Source organism: Gymnogyps californianus, chromosome 5 (genome assembly GCF_018139145.2).
Source record: "Gymnogyps californianus isolate 813 chromosome 5, ASM1813914v2, whole genome shotgun sequence".
Taxonomy (NCBI): domain Eukaryota; kingdom Metazoa; phylum Chordata; class Aves; order Accipitriformes; family Cathartidae; genus Gymnogyps; species Gymnogyps californianus.
Genome location: NC_059475.1, coordinates 28,788,225 through 28,807,990, shown reverse-complemented (window position 1 = coordinate 28,807,990; position 19,766 = coordinate 28,788,225). Strand labels below are relative to the sequence as shown.

The 19,766-nt window shown below is 46.3% G+C and overlaps 1 protein-coding gene across 1 annotated transcript; it reads right to left on the bottom strand.

The window, feature by feature from the left end:
• Positions 1-11,534: 11,534 nt before the first annotated feature.
• Positions 11,535-13,981, bottom strand: CHAC1 (ChaC glutathione specific gamma-glutamylcyclotransferase 1). Its single transcript, XM_050897698.1, has 3 exons — positions 13,721-13,981; positions 13,594-13,629; positions 11,535-13,349 (listed from the first exon to the last, which is right to left on the bottom strand). Exons 1-3 carry the CDS (start codon positions 13,979-13,981, stop codon positions 12,918-12,920), a joined length of 729 nt encoding a protein of 242 aa, XP_050753655.1. The 3' UTR covers positions 11,535-12,917.
• Between the last annotated feature and the right edge of the window lie 5,785 nt (positions 13,982-19,766).

The following is a 19,766-nucleotide window of genomic DNA, read 5'->3' as shown; positions in this document are numbered from 1 at the left end:
GTTTAGCCTACAAGGGATGTCTAGTTCAGCAGGGTCCCCAGAACACCCGTTCTTCCCACTGCCACGCGCGGTCAACAAAGTCTTAAGCAAGCAGTGACAACATTAAGTCTTATAGTTAAAGACCAAAACCTGCAACTCCAATATTCCTTTGGAAGAAAGCAAGAGTGATTGAAACCATTACTTTCTCTCAAAAAATATTGCAGGGTAGTTGGAGACAGGAGAAAGGAATTTCCTTCTGACCTCTAATGCTGAATTTAACCCTTAAGCATGTGGACAGGACATACCAGCCAGGCCACTGATAAAATGCAACATTATGAGCCCCAATCCAGTTTGCCCTACATCCTCTCTCTGGATAGGTTAATCGTCAGCACCCTAGAGGATGGCAAAACCACGCAAAAAAGCTGGGGAAAAAAACCGAGCCAAATGATGCATCAAAGAAGCAAGAGAAAAACTTCTCCTGGCTCACCACAGACAGGTTGTGGAAGCCAATATGCAGGATTATTATGTTGTAAAAATAGAGCACTCCGGTATCCTCTCAACTCCTCTTCAAAATCAGTATATCAGATAGACAGAGTCTTGCATCGCACTGTCCTCAGAAATTCTTCTGTGTAGCTGTACAGTCACTGTGCAGTCCCTTCCACGCAAACTCTTACCAATTCTTAAAAATAGTTTGGTTCCTTGGCTTGATGGTGTCTTCAGAATTCTTCTAACTTCTGGTTTTAATTATTTTATGATCAATTGGAGTCCACTTAATTGAAATCAAGGGGAGATTAATTGGCCTGCAAGCCATTTTCTCTTTCTGTCATGGGCCAAGTCTCTTGTCCTCCTCATTTAGTCAGCCACTAGATCTCCTCTTCCTATTCTGCAAAGAGTTAAACAGCTTACTGCAGGAGGATTTTCACCTAGAACTGCTTTAATTCTTAACTTCAGGATATTAATACTGCACTGTCCAAACGTAGTGTTATTTCCATGCTTTCTCCCCTTTCTGTTGCATGCCTTCCCCACCACCGTGTATCTGGTCTTTACTGTCTCCTGTTGCGTTTGTAGAAAGCTCTCTGTCTGCCTAGGGCTGTATCTTGCTTTATTGCCATATTCCCGACGTGTTTCCTTTAGCAGCATTTCCCAGTGGGGGAGGTACACAAAGCTCAGTGGGAAAAGCTCTGTGCAGAAGGAACAGGGATCTGCAGTACTTTGGTCATAGCTCAGGAACAGCCGAGTTGCAGCTGGGAGGAGGAAGAGCACAATTGATAAAATCACTTGGGGGGCAGGATGTGGATTGATGTAATTTGGGAAATGCTGCCCTGTGACCACTGCACTGCCAGTCCTGATCTCCTACTCTCAGTGGAGCGAGCTGGCCTGCTTCTGCTCCCAGATGCACTTACAGGCTCCTCAGCTTCTCACTGCTGCCTCCATCTTTCTTTTTTGTTGACTATTCAGTCTGAAACACACATTGTAACTCTGGGGGAGCCTTAGAGGCATTTCTTGTACTCCCCTTTCTGCTCAAGAAAGGATGGTGATGCACTCCCTGCTGTCCTTTGGAAATTTCTGCTTGAGTGGCCAGAAAAGCAATTTGTAGCTCACTACCCAAAGGGATGCTGCTTGCACGTGAAAGATAACTGAGACACATACACTAAAATAAAGGCAATCACATCTTACGCTCCTAGGTGTAAGCACTCACTGAATTGTGAAGGATTTTTTTTTATTTGCAGCCTGCACCAGGTGCATAGCAGTGAATGAGAGAGGGGAAGGGGCAATTCATCCTTTCTCTCAGGAGCATCGTTATTAGGATGATGCAGATGGCCCAGCTCTCAGATTCAACCAGCAGGTCTGTATTGTAAACAAGTCTTGTAGCGCTCAGATTAGCATTTGCTCCTCTGAAAAGCCTGCAACAAACGCCTTATGGAGAAATGCATGATAAGATGAGTTGGGTGTCCTCCACCTTCACCCTCCTCTTAACTCCTGCCTCTTCCCTCAGGAAAGTGAAGTTACTCCAAAGCTAATGGGTCTTCCAGGCATTTTGTACCGAACTCTATTTACATAATGTTCTTCTAGGGGCATATGAGGGAATTCATTTGCATCCCAGGCATGAGGAAGTGTTTCAGTACTTGGGTATGAAACGATGACTCCTTCCTTCCTTAGCTGATGAGCATCACTGACAGAATGAGGTAGGGGAGGAACACATTGAAACACCACTTTCGTGCCTTCTTGAATTTCCCCCGGACTGTCTCTTCCTTCTTCGACAGTATTGCTGTTTGTGTTAAGTGCGCTGTACTTAACAGGAGCCGATGTGAGCTTCTAAGCATCCAGGGATTACAGTATCCCTTGTCATCTCTGTGACATTTGTTTGCAAGCACCTGGTTTTTTCCTCCCTGCTCCTTAGCCCTACACAACTCTTCTCAGGACCCAAGTGTTGTCTTCAGGGCTTTTGGTTGGCAGGAGAAATGTTTCTGTTTAAAGGTGTTAATTTTTAAATGCATAACCCTTATAACCTTGCATCTCAGTGTTATGAGAACTGTGAATTAAGACAAAGTTAAGCATATGTGTAGTTTGTGCGCACTGCTACCCTGAATAAACCTTCACCAACTTTTTCAAAACCAAGAAAAATTGTTATTGTTGCTCAGAGATTAGAACCTATTTGGAAATTTACTACTGGTTTGGACTGTCAAAACTGATGTGTAGGATCGGACTATTTGTTAAATTTATTCAAATTTTCTTATGCATAACAAGAAACTAGTGGCTTTCTTCTCAAGATGTATTTAACAAATGCTATCCTACTAGGAGAAGCAATTCCTGTTTATCTCACCTCTCATCTATTCTTGTAGTTCCTCCAATGTATCCCTACATCTTAACTTCCCATCTGGGTCTTCCTCTAGGAAGGAATAAATCACAGGTGGGAGCCCTCTCCCCGTACCGTGATGTCATCTGTCTTTCAGGTTGCTTTTAAATTCTGGTGTTACAATTTCCCCCGCTGTTATGGTACAGGTCAAATGTAGAAATTCTCATTTGTATTCAGGCTACTGAGTGCATTTCAGAATTTCACAGCTACTGTGCGGAGAAGCGGTTTTATGATGCTTGCTCTGCAATGATGTTCCCAAATAACTCCCCTCCTAGGTAGGCTCTTTGCGGAGAAAGAACATTCATGTTAATTGGGAGCAACTCTTCTCTAATTCACATCATTCTTTAATTCAAGTAACTTTTCTCCATAGACGAGCCTAAACTTGTATCAAAGTCACTCTAAAACACATCTAACTTCCTCATAGAAGTGTCTGAAGCAGTCACCTGTGGTAGTCCTTATCCTCCCCACAGTCAGTCTTAAATGGTAGTGCACAGAGTGCTTGTCTGTATTTCACTCAGCCTATAGAAGGTTGCTGGGTTTTTTTTAGGAATGGAAGAGTCAGCAAATTTCACACATAGTTGGCCGAATGTTGCTTTTTGTTATTTTTTTAAACTACATTAAGCTTTTGGCACGTGACTGCAATTAGCTACATGCTGATCAGCGGAACGTGCTACTGCCCAGTAAATGCAATGGCACGCAGCCGGACACACCCTTGAATGATGCTTCATTGCCTGTGACAAAGCTCCAGGGTTTTCCTTTACAAGCAGAGGAAACAGAAGGGATGTTCGGACTATCTGAACTTTTAGAGAATCTTGAAAACTAACATCCAAAAAACCATTTCTTTTTTGGTCACTCCATGCATCTGGCAGGTGCTGATGTGAGGGGGCTTCTGCGTCTTGTTTCTTCTTGTTGGTCCTGCTCCTTCCATAGAGTTCACATGAACACTTCTGTGGACATCTTCTGCATTCCTACAGACCTGTCTTTTCTTGACATTTAATCCAGATTTTTCTTTGATTTAGTCTCATTTACTGCCATAGTCCTATGGTATTTCTTTGAAATGGATCTTGAAATAGCTCTAAAGATGCATAATGGTACATTTCAATCTCTGGATTTCAAGTGCTCCTGAAACAGTAATTCAGCCTCATGATGTCTGTTTGTCCAGGTGACTGCAGTCTTTCATCATTCTCTGTCATGTTCAGAGTTTGGAAGAAGTTACGGTATCTAACTTGTAGTCATAATTCTACTGTGATATATATTTAAACTGGTTAGCACGAAAAAATAATTGCTGCCTAGTTTTTTAGTAATTTGTCACTCAGCTCAAGTCCTATTGACTAGTTGAAAACTTACTGACATTGTGATGCTGAATCTGTAATGCATAAGTAGGTTTTTAAACACGGTGTTGATTTGGGACTGGACGTCATGACGATTTCTTTTGCAGGCTGCTATAACCCCAAGTGATTTATACGTTTTTGAAACATACCATCATGAGCTTTGCAGAAGGAGGCTTGTTTTCCTGGCTTTGATAACTTGCTATTAGCATATGCAATCAGAGGTATATATTGCATAATTAACGTAATTCAGTTACACTGCGGTTTGCTGTCCTTAGCTACGTATCATTGTGTCTGTCTGGAAACAAATAACTAGATGTTAAGAGTGAGAGCTGGTTTCATAGAATATTTGCAGACAGATTAGAGAAGCCCAGCTCTTCCTTGCAGCAATATAATTGATAGCAAATGAGAAAAGTAATGTTGTTTAAATTTTTAATTTAAAACAGATCTCATGTCTGAGATGACACAGGAATAAACACATGTGAGAAGTTTGGAACTGCCAGCAGCTGTGAGCCTCAGCTGTTAGCTAAAAAAGCTTGAGGGACTGCAAAAAATTTGAGTGATGTGTATAAAACAAAAACACCCTAAACTATGTAAAAAAGTTTCTCTGCTGAGCTTAATTTTTAGTTGACAAGTAAATATTATGCAAGCTTAGGTATATGAAGGTTTAAGAATACTGAGAGCAAATTACTAAACTTGCAACCCACACAGATCCTCATTGGGCAGTGGCAAACAAGGGTATCCATGAAAATTTCAGATGACTCTCGCATGTTTGCATCAGGATCTAGTGCTGATTACATGAGCACACATTATCTTTTTTCCAACATCGTATCTCTGACTACCTAACGTTCTGACTACTCTGAAAAACGTCATCCCTCAATGTTTCACATTGTGCATTCAAAGTCACTGTACGCTTTTGAAATCATGTTCTTGATGTCTCAGTTCCCCATCTGTATAATGGAAATGATACCTCTTCACAAAGGTCTTGTGAGGAGGAATTAAAGTTTGCAAAGGCGCTACAGTGATTTGCAAAGGTTGCTATAGTGATTTGCCAGAGAAAAGTCAAAATGGGGAATGGTCCCGCTGCATTTGGAGCAAGGTGTGCATAAACAAATGTAGGACCGTACAGGAGAAAAAGGAATCGAACTGCTGCTCATTTTTAGCATCCTCCCATCAAGTCAAATGAGGCAAGAATCCTCTGGGAAAAACTAGTGGATATTTATTGTGAATGAGGCTAGTCCCACAGTTACTTTTTATCCTCAGTCCTGAACTCATCTGCCCTCAAATTATAGGATGTATTTCCAGGAATCGATTCAATATATATGTAGTTTAGAGACACAAATGCTGCCAGAATTGACTGCGCTGTGCAGCAACAAGAGACACAGTTTCATCTGGCTCCTGCCTAACAGGTCCAGAGGTAATTGAATCTTTTAACAGTCGCTGTCAAAGGGAAAATGAAAAGCAGCATCTATGACAGCTGTGGGGAGCTGGGCATTCCTGCTCTTTTCCCTCTCTAAAAATGGGATTGTGTGTTTGTGGAGAAGAACGTCTTGGAGAAAAACACACTCTTATAAAGCAGACCAAAAGAATGAATGTATGTATGTATAATCTAAAATGAATTTGTGTATAATCTAAAAACCTGCTAGCTGTTTGAAATATACTTTTGGCTCAATTTTACTTAAAGAAATGGGTACCTCACTGGAAAACAAAAACAACTGAGAGATTTCAGCTCATGATGTCCGTAGAAGCATCCTGAGGACAAAGCTGCTGAGCCCAGTTGTCTGTAACAGTATCTCCCACCCCTGCGCACCTCCGGCCGATCAGCAACGTGTCAGCTGCAGTCCTGGGAGGTCACTTGCAGCACTGGCAGTTGTTGTGACACATAAAAGCACACACACCAGTGCTGCCCTGGCGCGAGGTGCCCGTGGGGTGAGCAGAGGTAACATAAACACATCCATGGGCAGCCCCTGCCTTTCCTCGCTGTCCCCGGGGGCCAGGGCAGCGCCTGCTCCCTCCCTGCTGTGCCATCACGTGCTTCATCAGTGCCGACTTGGAGTTTGGAAAGGCTAGCATGCCGTCTAGACAAAGAGGGGATAAAAGGCTGCTTTTGTAGTTTGTTTTCTAAATGTTTTCAAATGTCACATATGCTTTGTGTAGACAGAGTTTAATATCAGTAAGCTGGCTGTGGTTGCCCCTGAGGTGGTTGGTTTGTAGATGAAGTTATAATTGCTGTACATGGGTTGGGTGCGAGTCTGTGAAATGACTTCAATATTGTTTGTGCTGTTGGTGTTGCTTGGTCCACAGCTCCAGTTCAAGGCAAAGCAGAGAGTTGAGGCCATAAGCTAGTGAAACCCAGTGCTCACGTTAGCCTGGACCTTTCCCTAGCCTCCCTTCACCTGTGAATGAGGGTGCGTGGGGCAGGTGCAGTGCTGTGCAAATGAGCACGTCGCGTCGTGTATGTGCGTGTGCTAATGAACACCCCGGTCTGCAGAAATCTGCAGCTGGAAGTATGATCAACAGCTTTGTGCAGAGCGTGGGGTGGTGTGCCCGATGCGCTGGAGGCCGTCCATGGCTGGTCTGCACACTATCTACTTGCACCGCACAGTTGACCTGCATGTACCCAGCACGTGCCCAGTCAGCCCAGGCGTGCATTCGTCATGTTTCTGAAGGACAGGCTTGCTAACCAGCAAGGCTGAATGAAACCTCTCCTCTCTAAAAGTCATCCTCTGACTTGTCTTCCCATTGGTGAAGTGCTTACAGATTTCTGGGTGCCGCAATAGCTGATACCTGCTTGCGGACGAAGCAGCACTCTGGGGCATGCTCCTACTACGTGAGCCAGCGGGGCTCGAGCAGTTGGGATAAAAACTTCCCCTTTCCTTTGGTGATAGGCGTTTTAAGTGCTAGTAGCTATCGAGTGTCTCTTCAGTTGTCAGGCTCGGGCCAAACTGATCCCTGGTGGTTTTAACTGAAGCTTCATGGAAATGAGTCCCGTTAAAACAGTGAGGTGAAGGAGGCAAAAAGCAGTGTAAACAGGAGGACACAAGAGAGAAGTCTTTGTTCTTGTGTCCCCAGAGCAGCCCAACGTGGTCTGGGAACAGTGTGGTGTCCCCAGCTAGGAAAACAGCACCTCTCTGTCTTTGAACTTCCCTGACCTTTTACGTTATTTCAGTCTCATTCTCTGGAGTTCAAGGTACTGGCTGTGCTTCAGGAATTCGCAAGCATAAACACTCATCAGTGTGGCTGGCACTACGATGAGATGAAAAGGGAGTTGGGAAAGAATAAAACACATCCAAAAGCCAAACAAAAAGTGTACAGGGTTTGTAAACAAAGCATGTAGAGCTTCCCCAGTGCTGCCCAGAATGCCCACTTCCTTCCGCCCTCCCTTCCCTCCCGGGCCCAAGGCTCTTTGGAAGCCGTACGGGGCTTCTCTCATAACTTTAATACAGCATATAAATTAGGGAGGTTTTCACTTAAGCCAAGGCAACTAGTTAGTAGGAAATTCCAAAGTCCACTGAGCAGCTGCTGGCTTTGCTGCAAGTGTACTTTCTCCATAGCCTGACTGTAAATCTATTTTTTTTCTCCTTCCTGTTCCTCCTGTGCGCGGGGAACCATGCTATGCTGAGCTAGGCTGTGTGCCGGTGGCACATCACTGCCCACTCATGCGCTGGGACTGCACTTTTTTATGTTGCATCTGTCCTTGAGTTCTGAAAAACCCTTTGGATTTGGTGCTACTGAAATACATGTCGTGTCGTAAAAACTAGCAGTGCCAAAGCGAGAAGTCTGACTCAGGGAAAATCTCCCATCCAAACGCTGCTCATTCATTTTCCCCTCTGCCTTTGGGATGAGGTTATTGAGCTCAATGTGATATAACCCAATTTAAAGTTTCATGAAGGACTTCCAGGCCTAGATTGACTCCCAGGTTTTGGGAAATGTTGGCAGTGCTATCATTCTGGCACTGAACTATCTGGAACGTGTTATATGGAGAAGCATCGAAGTGCACAGGTGACCACGTCTGTGTGTTTTGTGCTGGATATTTTATACAAAGTCAGTCTCACTTGTCCTGGTGCAGCTGTACACCCAGTAGACCCTCTTTCTTTCCCCTGCTTCACCATCCAATCTTTCCTGGTAGCAGGAGCAGAAGAACAAGCTGTTACCAAGCCAGACATTGTTTCTGGACATATCCACTCTGTATACAGTGTGCGCCAAGTGCTGTCCAGCCTCTACTGCAGAGGGGAGCGCTTGTCAGAGTGCTCTGCAGACTCCATAACAGAAGAGCGCCAGCTGCTCTCTCATTTGCACCGGCTGGTCAGCCCGTGTATCGCTGCAGAGGCTGTCCAGGAGCGGCGATAAACATTCTTTGTTTTTTTTATCTTTTGCTTTTCCTCTGCCTGTGAAACATCTGTAGATAATTAAATCCACATTTCAGCCTGTCTCGAGTGGCAAGCAGACACATATGGAACAAGACATGTGCCACGTACAACCAGCTGCAACTCCTGTAACAGCTGCTCAATCCAGCATGTGCCGTTCCCCGTGACTTGCATGCCGCCTGCAAGCCTCTCCCTGCCGCACATGGCGGAGCCCCAGGGACCCTCTTGAGACTGTGGGTATGCATGCGGAGCTGCGCCTCTCCCCTTCAGCTCCTCCTGGGACTGAGATCCCGCACTGGCTCCTTGATAGCCTTCAAAGTCTGTGCTGGCCCCACTTTCTGGATGCTCAAACACACGTTCTCCTCAAGTAGACTCAACCAAGCGGTTGCCTGCTTTTGCACCCAGCTGAGGAATGCTGGTCTGCTCCCTACTCCTCTCCTAGGCCACCGTCCTCTCCTACCACCTCCCTCCCTCCCTCAGCTGCATGCCTGTATTGCCATCAACCACAAATATGAGTTTGGTCTCACTAATTTTCTGACCTGGCATCTCATCTAGAAAAGTACAGGTTAGTTCACACTTTGGTGATGCTATATTTAAACTACATTTTTAGTAAAGCTGGAATCACCTTGGTAGAGATTTACCTGTGTGAAGTCTCCTCGGTTGTTGACACTCTACCTTGAAACTGAGATAATATTGTAGCACCTAAGAACCAGAGACTTTTTATTCTGGTTTTGTCTTCTCTGAATCCTTTTAACATTGCTGAGTTTCTTTATCCTTTCTGCTGCCCTGTTAAGGACCATGTGCCCTCAGGAGCGCTTTATATGTATGAAGGCCAGGGCTGGATTAACTGTTGTCATCTACTTTCATTTAGCTGGCTGTGCCACTGCAAAGCAGCTGGGTAGGTCCTGTCCTAATGTACTCAATGAAACAGTGACTCAGGCCTGTGTTCCAGGGCTGTGTGGGAACTGCTGGGCAAGAAAGCGGCAAAGGTTGAAGAAGGGACTGAAATCATGTGAATTGCGCTGGGTTTAGACTTGGAGAGTATGTGATTGATAGCGCTTGTAAACATTTCCATTGCAACCGGTTTCTAACGTGAGGTGACCGGATAGGCACAAGCTTGTCATAGGGAAGTCAGAGAAGAGAAAACTGCACGTGCAAGAGGAAGCCACTAGATAGGGAAGCATCTCCAGAAATGTCTGGCAGCACTTTGCAAATGAGGGCAGTTGTCTCACCCTCTGGCAAGGTGAGTGCTCTTTCTCAGGCCAGCCATCAGGCCAGTGGCAGAGCTGCCAGAAGCTGGAGCTGCGCCCACAGCCAGCTGCTTTGCCTGGGCTGGCAAGTCGTGACATGAGGAGAGGAAGCCTGTAGTGAAACATGTATGGGGTAGGACACTGTCCTTGTGTGTCACCATTGGCCTGGCACTCCCAAGTGCCATGGTTGTGTGACCGCCTCCAAGCAGCAATTATCTTCCTCACGTTTGGTTCATCAGAGGCAAGCCACCGTGGTCCCCCATCTTTGAGTAGCAGTACAAACATAAGCTGGGCATATAGCAAATGTTGCAGGGTGCCATCTCTCCTCACTCACATGGCCAAAGTTCAAATCTGGGATGTTAACCTTATAAATTCATCAACTGTCCAAAACGTGGCCAGTTCCCAGACTCACAGGGCACAACAAAAGCCTCAGGAGAAAGAAGTTACGAGATAGCTCATTGTCTGTCTTAGTGACTGGAAGATGCAGTGACAGAATGGCAGCAGCAAGCTGCCATATTCACCACTCCTGAAAAGAAAATGGGGTCCTTTTTTTGGAAGTCTACTGCAAAGAACTTACTGGGAAGAAAATGGTAGTTCAGTGAAGTAATGTATGTGTGCTTAAAACACTTAAGTTTTTCAAGGGAAGAAGAAACAGCAGCTGAAGGAACATTCCTAGCGCTGATGGGTTGTTCACAAGCACTGACTGCTTGTCTTTTACCAGCGATGTGAAAGATCACAGGGCGAACTCAGGCTAAGCAGGATGAACAAAGCACGGGGCTCTCCATGCGAGACAGCAATGCAGGTTGCTTAGTGCACATCTGCTATTAACTCCTGTCAGTGGCATCTCTGTGCCTTTGAAAATTTGAAAGGTGTGAAGATGTTTTTGTTTTATCTGGAGATATTTTGGTGCCTGACCCCAGTCTTGTACTAGTAAGGGAGTGTTTCCCTGCAGGCAAGTTGATTCTTTAACCCTTTGATTTTCCAGCTGGGGGATACAGCCCCCATGGGGAGATGCAGCAGCTCACTTGAAGTGAGAGCCTCCACAGAACAGGGAAAGCATAGTTTTCTCTAGTCTATTATCCCTGAAACATGCACCTGCCTTTAATTAGTGGTAAATTCAGTTGTTTCAATTAGTTTTCACTTCATCACTCAAGCCTTGAGGCAGGTAATACCAGTAGGTACAGTGATCTGCTAGTGCTGAGGCAGCTGGTAACTAGAAGAATCAGAAGGGCAGCTGCACATGACCCTGTGCACAGCACATCGCGCACAAGGCAGCAGACAAACAACCGTCTCCCTTGCTGCAGCCAGCAAATCTGGCTGCAGCAGCAGTTTCTCATCCTTCCACTATTACTTCTTGGAAACAGCGATGCCAAGTTACACTCGGAACAAAAATCCTTCGCCCTGCCAAGGGAGCATGACATTTCTGGGCCTGCCCTGTACAGTCAGGAGGGCTGGCTTCTATCTGTTGTCAGCATTAGCACTCCGGAATCAACAAGAGCTGGAAGCTGGGAAGAGAAAGTCACCGAATCCCCTTTTCTCAAAGGGAAAGGGTCAATGGATGTCTTCCAGTAGATCCAGCAGAGGCAAGCTGCTCAGCAGTGAGTTTGTTTTTTTTAAACAAACAAACAAACAACACATAGGAACTACAGCAGCATTATCAGCTAAGGTTTTGTTTTTAAAAAACAACAAAAAAAACATTAAAAAAGGATCAGTTTGAACTTTAAGTCAGTAATGAAAAAGATCAACACCAAAGTACAGAAGACTAACTTTGTCAGTTTATTACTGGGCACAGCACAGTATCACTTCATATACATACAAGCCACAGTAATACAAACAGTCCCTATCCTTTTTTATAATAAAAACCCCACATGGTATTTGGGAGGAGTCATATGTCCCAGGGGTCAGCTCTCAAGAGCTGTTTTGCTGCAGTTGCAGTAGCAGCAGTTTTCTTACAAAATACTATGGGTTTTCACACCGTTAGTATGTGAAGCTGAGAAGTCTGAGCTCGCAGCACTGCCTCTGCTTAACACGATCAAGGCAGGCTTTTCAGTAGCTTAAAGGCTGCAGGTATGCTCAGTCATGGTCCTGTGCAGTGAAATAAAAGTGTACCAGACAGACACCCCGGTATGGAACTAGAACCCTCAAATGCTTCTACAGAAACCCACTTTACCCTGAAGCACTAGAGCTTTATCCAGTACAGGGCTAGTTAAAATGCTGCAGCATCCAGACAGCTTTCCTGCAGGCAGCAGACTTCCCACACAGGCAGGGCCATTTCTTACAGAGTCAGTGAAGTCTGTAGCAGCACAAGGTCAGTGAAGCTTGGAGAAAAGCTGCTGTCATTAAAGCAGGCTTAGCTCCTCAGAAAACTGATTTAAAACTAGAAGGCACAAATGCAAGGTTGAATGTGAGCTGCATTCCACTGTGGCATGTGAGCAGTTCAGATACCCCTCGTAAGGGGAAATACAACGCATAATAAATACAGTATGACATTTTAGAAAATAAGTGCATTACTGTGATCCTTCACAACGTAAGGAAGTAGGATCCAGAAGAGCCTACAAAGGCCTTAAGGTTCACTTAATATTGCACAGAAGTCCTGAAATTTAGTGTCAGGTCATTGTACTCGAGGTGGGACATGGCAGGGGAAGAAAAAAAAAAAAAAGGGGGTTTTATTTGGCAGAACCTGCCAAAGTCTCCACCACCACATGAACAGATTTTTGCCAATCTGAGGTAGAATTACATACATACTGCTTAAACCCAGTTAAGTCCTGCTCAACTAGTCTTGAAAGAAGAAAAAAAAGTGCACAGAATAGATGAGCCTCTTTCTTCTCTAAAGAAAGTCAGTGCTTCAGGTTTGACCCCTGGAAGCAAGTCTTACAGAGCAAAGATCCAGCAAAGATCCCTGCTCCCCACCTGGAAAGCAGTGATGGCTATCGTGGTGCTACAGGTAAGGAGTGTAACAGGTACTAATTGCAAGTCCTATAGCAAGCATGTGTTACTCCACTTCCTCCCTCCCCTACTACTTGCTAATTCTCCCTTTATTCACTCAGTCCAGTATATTTTATCAGAGTTAAGATTGTCCCCATTGCTTTCTCCCTTACATTCCTTCTACTGGGACCCTGCAAAAAAATTTTCTATTTCAGCCCTTAGACTTCTGAGGGACACTTGCAGTTTCTTCTAGAGACTCCTCTGTGTAGTACAGGCATGGAAGGATGGAAATGAGAGCCTCTTCGATGGAGAAGAGATGTTTATCCTCTGCTTGAGGACAAAAGTAGCGCATGAAGTCTGCCAGTCTCAGCAAGTACTCAATGTTATGACCAGCACAACCACTTGAGACAATGATTTGAGCTGCAATGTCTTCTTCAGATGCTGGGCCGAGGTAAGAAGGGTTCTGAGGTGTTGCAATGTAAACAAGAGCCAGGATGGGTTCCTCTGCTTCTTTCTCCTGAGGGTGGAACTTCACCAACTTGGTGTCATAGCCTCCCAGGACAGCTTCTCGCATGTTGAGATACTGGAGCGATGCAGCAATTTGTTCCCCACGGACTTCATAGGCTACACCCCACGTGCATGCCTAAAAGTGAAAGAGCAAGGTGGTTATGGGATGCTGTAACTGCAGTGGACAAGTCCACTAACATTTCAAAGCAAGGCTGCCTTGCTTTGGGGTCTTTGCATAACTGACAACAGGGCAGAGGAGGATAGGCCTCCCGCCCCCCCAAATCCCAGGAGGGCAGAAGAGCGCTCGGCTGCCGACATCAGTTTCCAGCTGCTGATGCGGGCACCACCACCCAGGCCAGCTTCCCCGCCTCGGTACTCACCCCGCAGTCCTCCAGCAGCGTCACCACCCGCCCGGGCTGTGAAGGAGAGGCAAGGGGAGAGCCGTTAGAAGCCGAGCCCGCGCCAACGGCCGCCCAACGGCCCCCCAACGGCCGCCCCCGCCCTTACCATCCTCTCGCTGCCGCGGTGGAAGGTGTCGCCCTGCCAGAAGCGGCGGCTGTAGCCGCGGATGAAGCCCACCTTGCGCGACGTGAACTCGAAGCCCGGCCTCCACACCAGCGAGCCGTACCCGAAGATCCACACCGGCGGCGTCAGCTTCAGCTCCGCGCCCTCCGCCTCCCCCGGGGGCGAGGAGGAGGAGACCAGGGGGCACGGCGGCGGCTCCGGCCGGCCCGGGCACTCCTCGGGGAGCTGCAGGTCGCGCTTCATGGCGGCGTTGGCACTAAGGGCCGTTGCGGGGCGCGGCGCCAGACACTCGTGGGGCAGCACGCGCCGCCGCGGCGCTTTAAAGGCCGGCCGGGCCGCCCGCCCCGCCCCGGCCCGCCCCTCACCGGCGCGGGGCGGTGCGGCTCGCGCCGGGTGATGCAACGAGGGCGGGATGTTTCGCCGCGCCGCGCGTGGGGCAAAGCGGGGCGCGGGTTGCGTCAGGCGGGGCGGGGCGGGGCGGGGCTGGGCTGCCCGGCGTGAGGAGACCCCGGCCCGGCCCGGCCCGTTGGCGGGGAGAAGCGGCTGGGGCGGGGCGGGAGGCGCCCCGCGGTGGGAGACGGCGCCTGGTGGGAGATGAGGGGTCGGCCTGTTCTGTGCGCGCTCGGTGAAAGCTGCCGGGGGAACACGGCGTCGTCCGCGACATTCCCGCCTGGTGATCCCAGCTGTCAGACCCCTGCGCTCAGGGATGAGCGGCTGCTCACCCCGGCGAGGCTGCCCGGCCAGTGCCGCGGTCCTGGGTTGGATGGAGCGGACGGTGCCGGGCCCAAAAGGGAGAAACTGGGGTGGAATGAGCGGGGAAGCCCTCCTCAGGAGCCTGCGCCGTGCTCCCGGGTTTGGCTTCATCCAAGAACGTGAGCTGCTGCGTTGGAAACCCAAGCAGTTAATATTAAACCGGGTGAAGCGACAGCTCCTGACGTCAACAGGGCTGAGGCGTAAGGCATATAAGTGAAACAGAGCAATAAAATCCACACAAATGCAAGGAAATGGTGCTGAACCCGGCCGGTTGAGTGCATTTTCCCTTGTACTAAATCCAGGCTGGAGTGTGGGCTTGTAATATGTAACATTTGTTGTGTCGATGGGTCCAAGAGCTGTCTGTGTATGAGATGGAGGCCCAGCTGTAAATCAGCTTTAAGCAGGTTGTGACAGCTGAAGAGCCCGGCTAAAGAGGTGGGCTCAAATAACAAAGTTATTCATTTTGGTAGCAGGAGAGAGAAGGGGGGAAAGAATGAGAAGCAAAACCATTGAGATATTTTTATAGAAGTATTTCTCATTATTGTTCTTGTCCTCTGCATCTAATCACTCCAAACAGTCTATTTACAGTCTTTTCTTTAGTTTCCTGTTGGGTCCCATCCAACCAGCACCCACCTTTCCATTCCACTTAACAGGGCGTTGCAGCTACAATGCACACAGACTGTGGTGGGTGCTCCCTGTACCTTGGCACATTCACCATAGGTGACATCAACAGCCTGCATGGCTCTCGCATCTGTCCTGCCGTGCCGTGCCTTACACAGCATGCCCTCCTCTCCTGCCCTGCATGACTGACTCTCTGACTTGTCACCTTGGATGACCCTTCAGAAGGTCAGCCTTAACAGAGCCCAAAGCTCCTTAATTTTCCTCTCCACTTGCGCTTTTCCCAGTCACCTTCTCTGTCTTACTCAGGCTCAAAGCTATGGGGTCGGCGCTGCGTCTTCCCAGCCCTTCACACCACACACCCATGCTGTTACAGGCTTGCAGCCTCTTATTCCTTCCCCACCGGTCCCTTTCCATAGGCAGAATGTGAATCCATCCCATTTGTACAGCTGCCGTATTCGGAGGCCTTACTCACAGACAAGAAAGTGCTCTAGAAAGTGTTGTTCTTAGCAGCTGTCTGTATCAAAGCTCTGCTTGGCAAAACAAGAAATAAATCGCTAGTCTTACATTTTCAGTCTTGCGGATCTTGCTTCTAAGATACAAGACTCCTGCGTTAGCCGTGCAGTTTGTCAGTGCTAAAATAATGTGGCCTTTCAATCAAATGAAACCACTTTCATCTGGGAATTAAACCAGTCCTCTGTGTCCCATTGCAGCAAGCGTATATGTTTCATATTTAGTTCTTTAGTTTTTCCCTGCTAAAATCCAGGAAATCTGAGCAAAACTGCAACATGTAGTTAATAAAAGCATTAAAACATTTGGCTGTAGCTGCATCATCCTTATCAAGCAAGGGCACAAAGAGTGACAGACAAATCAGTGTCTAAAAGATAAGCTGAAAAAGCTCTTGTTAAGTTCTGGTCTTAGTGATACCAGTGAAAAAAATCTAGCCTCTTCAGCTTTCCCCAGGATGTGAATTTTATCCATCTGAGAAATGCGCTGGATTATGCATGTCTCGCAAATGAAGCACTAGGTATCTTATCTGCTAGTACAAGCTAAGGAATATTGGATCAAGAAATAAAAAATATGCTACTGGGAAGTGACTGCATGCTTGCTGATGGGGGAGAAAAACTGCTCCTTTCCATTGCAGCACTGTCTCAATTGTATTTGCCAAAAGGCTCTGCTGCATAGCTAGGCCAGGTTTGCAACAGAGAGCCAATGCCTAAAGCAAAAGCCTTAGGGGACCAGCTTCAGATCCCACACCAGTTAAATGCTACAGATCTCTGCTCCCTTCAGTGCTGTTACACCCGGATCAATTAGGTATGAGGTTAGAAACTCCTTTTGAAGTCAAGTCCCTGATTTTCTTGTGTAAAGACATTGGGATATTGCTCCATCATTAGGAGGACAGCCTGGGGGAAGACTGTTATTGAAGTTGTGGCATATACAGCAAGAGGTTAAGAATCTTTTTTGGTTTCAAGCTTTCATTAATCCATTTCTTGTTACTGACTGTACCTTCATTGTGCTTTGGTTAAATAAACCAAAGGGCATGAGGATCACCAGGGTTGAAGGGCTGAGCAGAAGAGGTGTCTTGCAGATGGTATAGATGCAGCTATGCAAGTAAAGCAGGTGGATACTAAGGAGAGGATTTAGTGTCTGTCAGTGTTGTTGGAGCTTGCGTTCACAAGGCAAGGAGAACAGCCTGCCAAACTGAACCACAGGAATGCTCAAACAGGTGTGAGGGAGGATGTGGAGCGGCAATGGAGTTAACTGTTAAGTAACATGATGCAGATTCAGGAGTACAACAAAAGGAGATGGAAAAAACCATAGGACTTCAACAGTTTAAAAGTGACTAAGGGAAAAAGGAATGGAAGATAATGGTCATACTCTGTTAACTATAATAATAAAAAAAGCTTAACAGCAGTAAGAATTTTTATTTTGGCCTGGAAACCTTTAGGAAGGAGAAAAAGGCAATTGTAGCTTTATTTGTTACATCCTGAAACTAGTTTTTCCAGGTTTCAGGAAAAGGAGGAGCTAGTTTCTCTTCAGCAGTATATGCTCTGCTTCCCCAGAGTGAGTGTTGCCATGTTAGTGCAGGGTGACTAACAGTGCCAGAGCTGCCTGTTTTTCAGGATAGTGGTGAATCACCCCAGAGCCAGAGGAACCAACAACAGGGCTGGCATGACACGTAGCAGTGGATTGAAACTGTCATTAGCTTCATCTTGTGTTTCAGGCTCTTATTTGCTTCAATAAGCTGAGGGCACAGAAAATACACAGAAAATATCAGAAAATACCGACTGGGGACAGGAGGATTGCCAGTTCATTTCCAGGTACCACCACATCTTCCCCCAACAGCTTGGCACTTCTTTCCTCTCTCTATAGTGAGCAGACAGGAGAATCTAAAAAATAAATCTGCCCCTTTCCCCTAAGGCTTCAGTAAAGATTATAGCTACTGCAATTGGAGGTGAAGTTCAAACAATGCCACAGATGTTTTAAAGCGATGTAAATTGGTACTATTCCCCTGATATTCACGATGCACATATCCATGTGCATCACCAAGGGTCTTATTTCTGTTTGTTGAATCCAGTTCTTGTGGCATTTACAAATCTCCTCCAGATGTGAACGCTTACCATATAAATATACAGTCATCTTTGTTTCAACCATGGAAATACAGAAGTGGCATTGTCAAAGCTTCCATATTAAAGCTTGGGGATCAGGAATGATGTATGGAACAGTAGGCAGGGGTGTATTTGGATTTGTTTGCTACATCCAAAGGGAATGCACTTTCGTTGTTAAATGCTTTAACTCATGGGGTTAAATACAGTACTGAGAAAAGAGAAGAAAAAATGGCAAAGGACATATCAGTACTTTAAAGAGAAAAACCCTAAACTCTAGTGGATACAGTTGCGTAAGGACACCAGACTGAAAAACAAAAGTCTGCATATCTAGGACAACAAGGAAACTGTGCATACAAAGCACCATTCAGGTGGAAATCAAACAAGGCAGGGAAACCAGTCTCCACATTTGGGTGGCCTGCATGTCAACACTAATAATAGGATTAATAGTTTGGGGGATTCTTCTGCAGGACAGAACTTAGGCTGCTGCTGATGCTGACCCACTCCATGTTCAGTCTGTTCACCCCTTTGGCTGCTACAGATCTGACTGTTGTCAGCTGTGTTGGTAGTTTTTGCAGTGTGCCCAATTCATATCCCAAAGACTACTACATGCCCACAGATGGGAATGACAAACTTGACTGAGCCATGACAAACTTCATTTGTATTTGAATTAGCTACGTGAGGGAAAAAAAAAAAATAATCTGTAGATCCAAAGAGCATTTTAACATGCTATCAATCCCCAGTGGCCTGGTAGTTGGCTGAGAAGTCCTCTGAAGAAAACCAAGCATTATCATTTTGGCTTTTGAGTCTTGTACACCAAGGTGATCTGCTGCACTATGTTTTTTGCCGACTTCCCCTCCCGTTCTCACTTCAAGCCGATAGACAGTTTTGACCCTGCTGGCAGGAGCTGGCCTTGGTTGCTCTGGTCACCCTGCCCCTCTGTCACGTTCCACGTTGCTGACTGATACTGAGGTCCCCGCAGCACTGGTCCATAAAAAAATTCCCCATAAAGAATCAGAACTCCAATTTCAGACTGGATTTTATCTTGGTTAAAGGCAGACATAGTGAGCAGAGACTGAGGAGACAGCGTGGAGGGTTGTAGCAGGATCTTAGGGAATTTTGTCTTTTCTTCCTTTAGGGTAGGAAAGAAACTCAAACACTTCCTACTAGCACAGCTTGAGGGATGAGCAAATTGGATATTGAATGTAAAAGCTGAGTACAGACCTGCTAGAAACCGCTTTTGCTTGAGCCCATAGCATCCCAAGCCTAGGGGCTCACCTGAGTGCCAGGCTGTGAGCTGTGAACTAGATTGGCTCATCCTTCGGTGCAGTGTAACTCCCTGCTCGTCGCTCCCCATGGCCTTACTCTGCTGCCCAGATACTATGCTGATGCCTAGAAGGGCATTTTGAGGAGTCATGTCGATGTCCACGTTGGCAGCTTTAAGGTGAGACACAGACGGAGGAGGCATGGGCTCACATGGCTTGGGCTGGGAACCTCAGCCTTGGCTGTAAGTGTCAGCACCTTATCTGGGCTGATTTGGTGTTGTCATTTAGTTTCACTTCAGGAGGTGATTTAGTTTCACTTCCAGTATAAAGAGAAGAAAAATGGGTTTATAGCTAAAATTTTAACAAAGCAGATTTGAGAAAAACCTGAAGGAACTGGTTGATACAGGCAGGCAGACTGAAGAGTCCAAAGACAGAAATGTGGAAGACCCTCAGAATTTTAAGTCAAAGGTAGAAAGCAATCTACAATTTGCATCCTAAGCAGGGAAGGAAGAGTGTTTAGGAAAGTAACCATCTGATTTCAAAAAGGGTGTAAGAAATAATAGGGAGCTGGTACAGAATGGAAAAGGAATAATGCAACAGAGAAACCTGTTTTGGCACTTTGCTATGGAATGAAGCAAGAGCTGCAGAAGTTAAGGGTAATTTTACACATTGCAAAGAGTTTAAAACTCAGTAAGAAGCTTTCTAGTCAAATAAAAAGAGGATCAAGAAAGAAGTGAGATAACAGGCAGCAATATGACTGTCAAGACTAAAGATAGCTTAGATGCA

Coding starts and splice junctions, on each gene's coding strand:
- CHAC1 (XM_050897698.1), bottom strand. CDS start 13,981: ATGAAGCGCGACCTGCAGCTCCCCGAGGAGTGCCCGGGCCGGCCGGAG. Junction 13,630..13,720: donor ACCGCGGCAGCGAGAGGATG/GTAAGGGCGGGG, acceptor TCTCCTTCACAG/CCCGGGCGGGTGGTGACGCT. Junction 13,350..13,593: donor CGCTGCTGGAGGACTGCGGG/GTGAGTACCGAG, acceptor TTTCACTTTTAG/GCATGCACGTGGGGTGTAGC.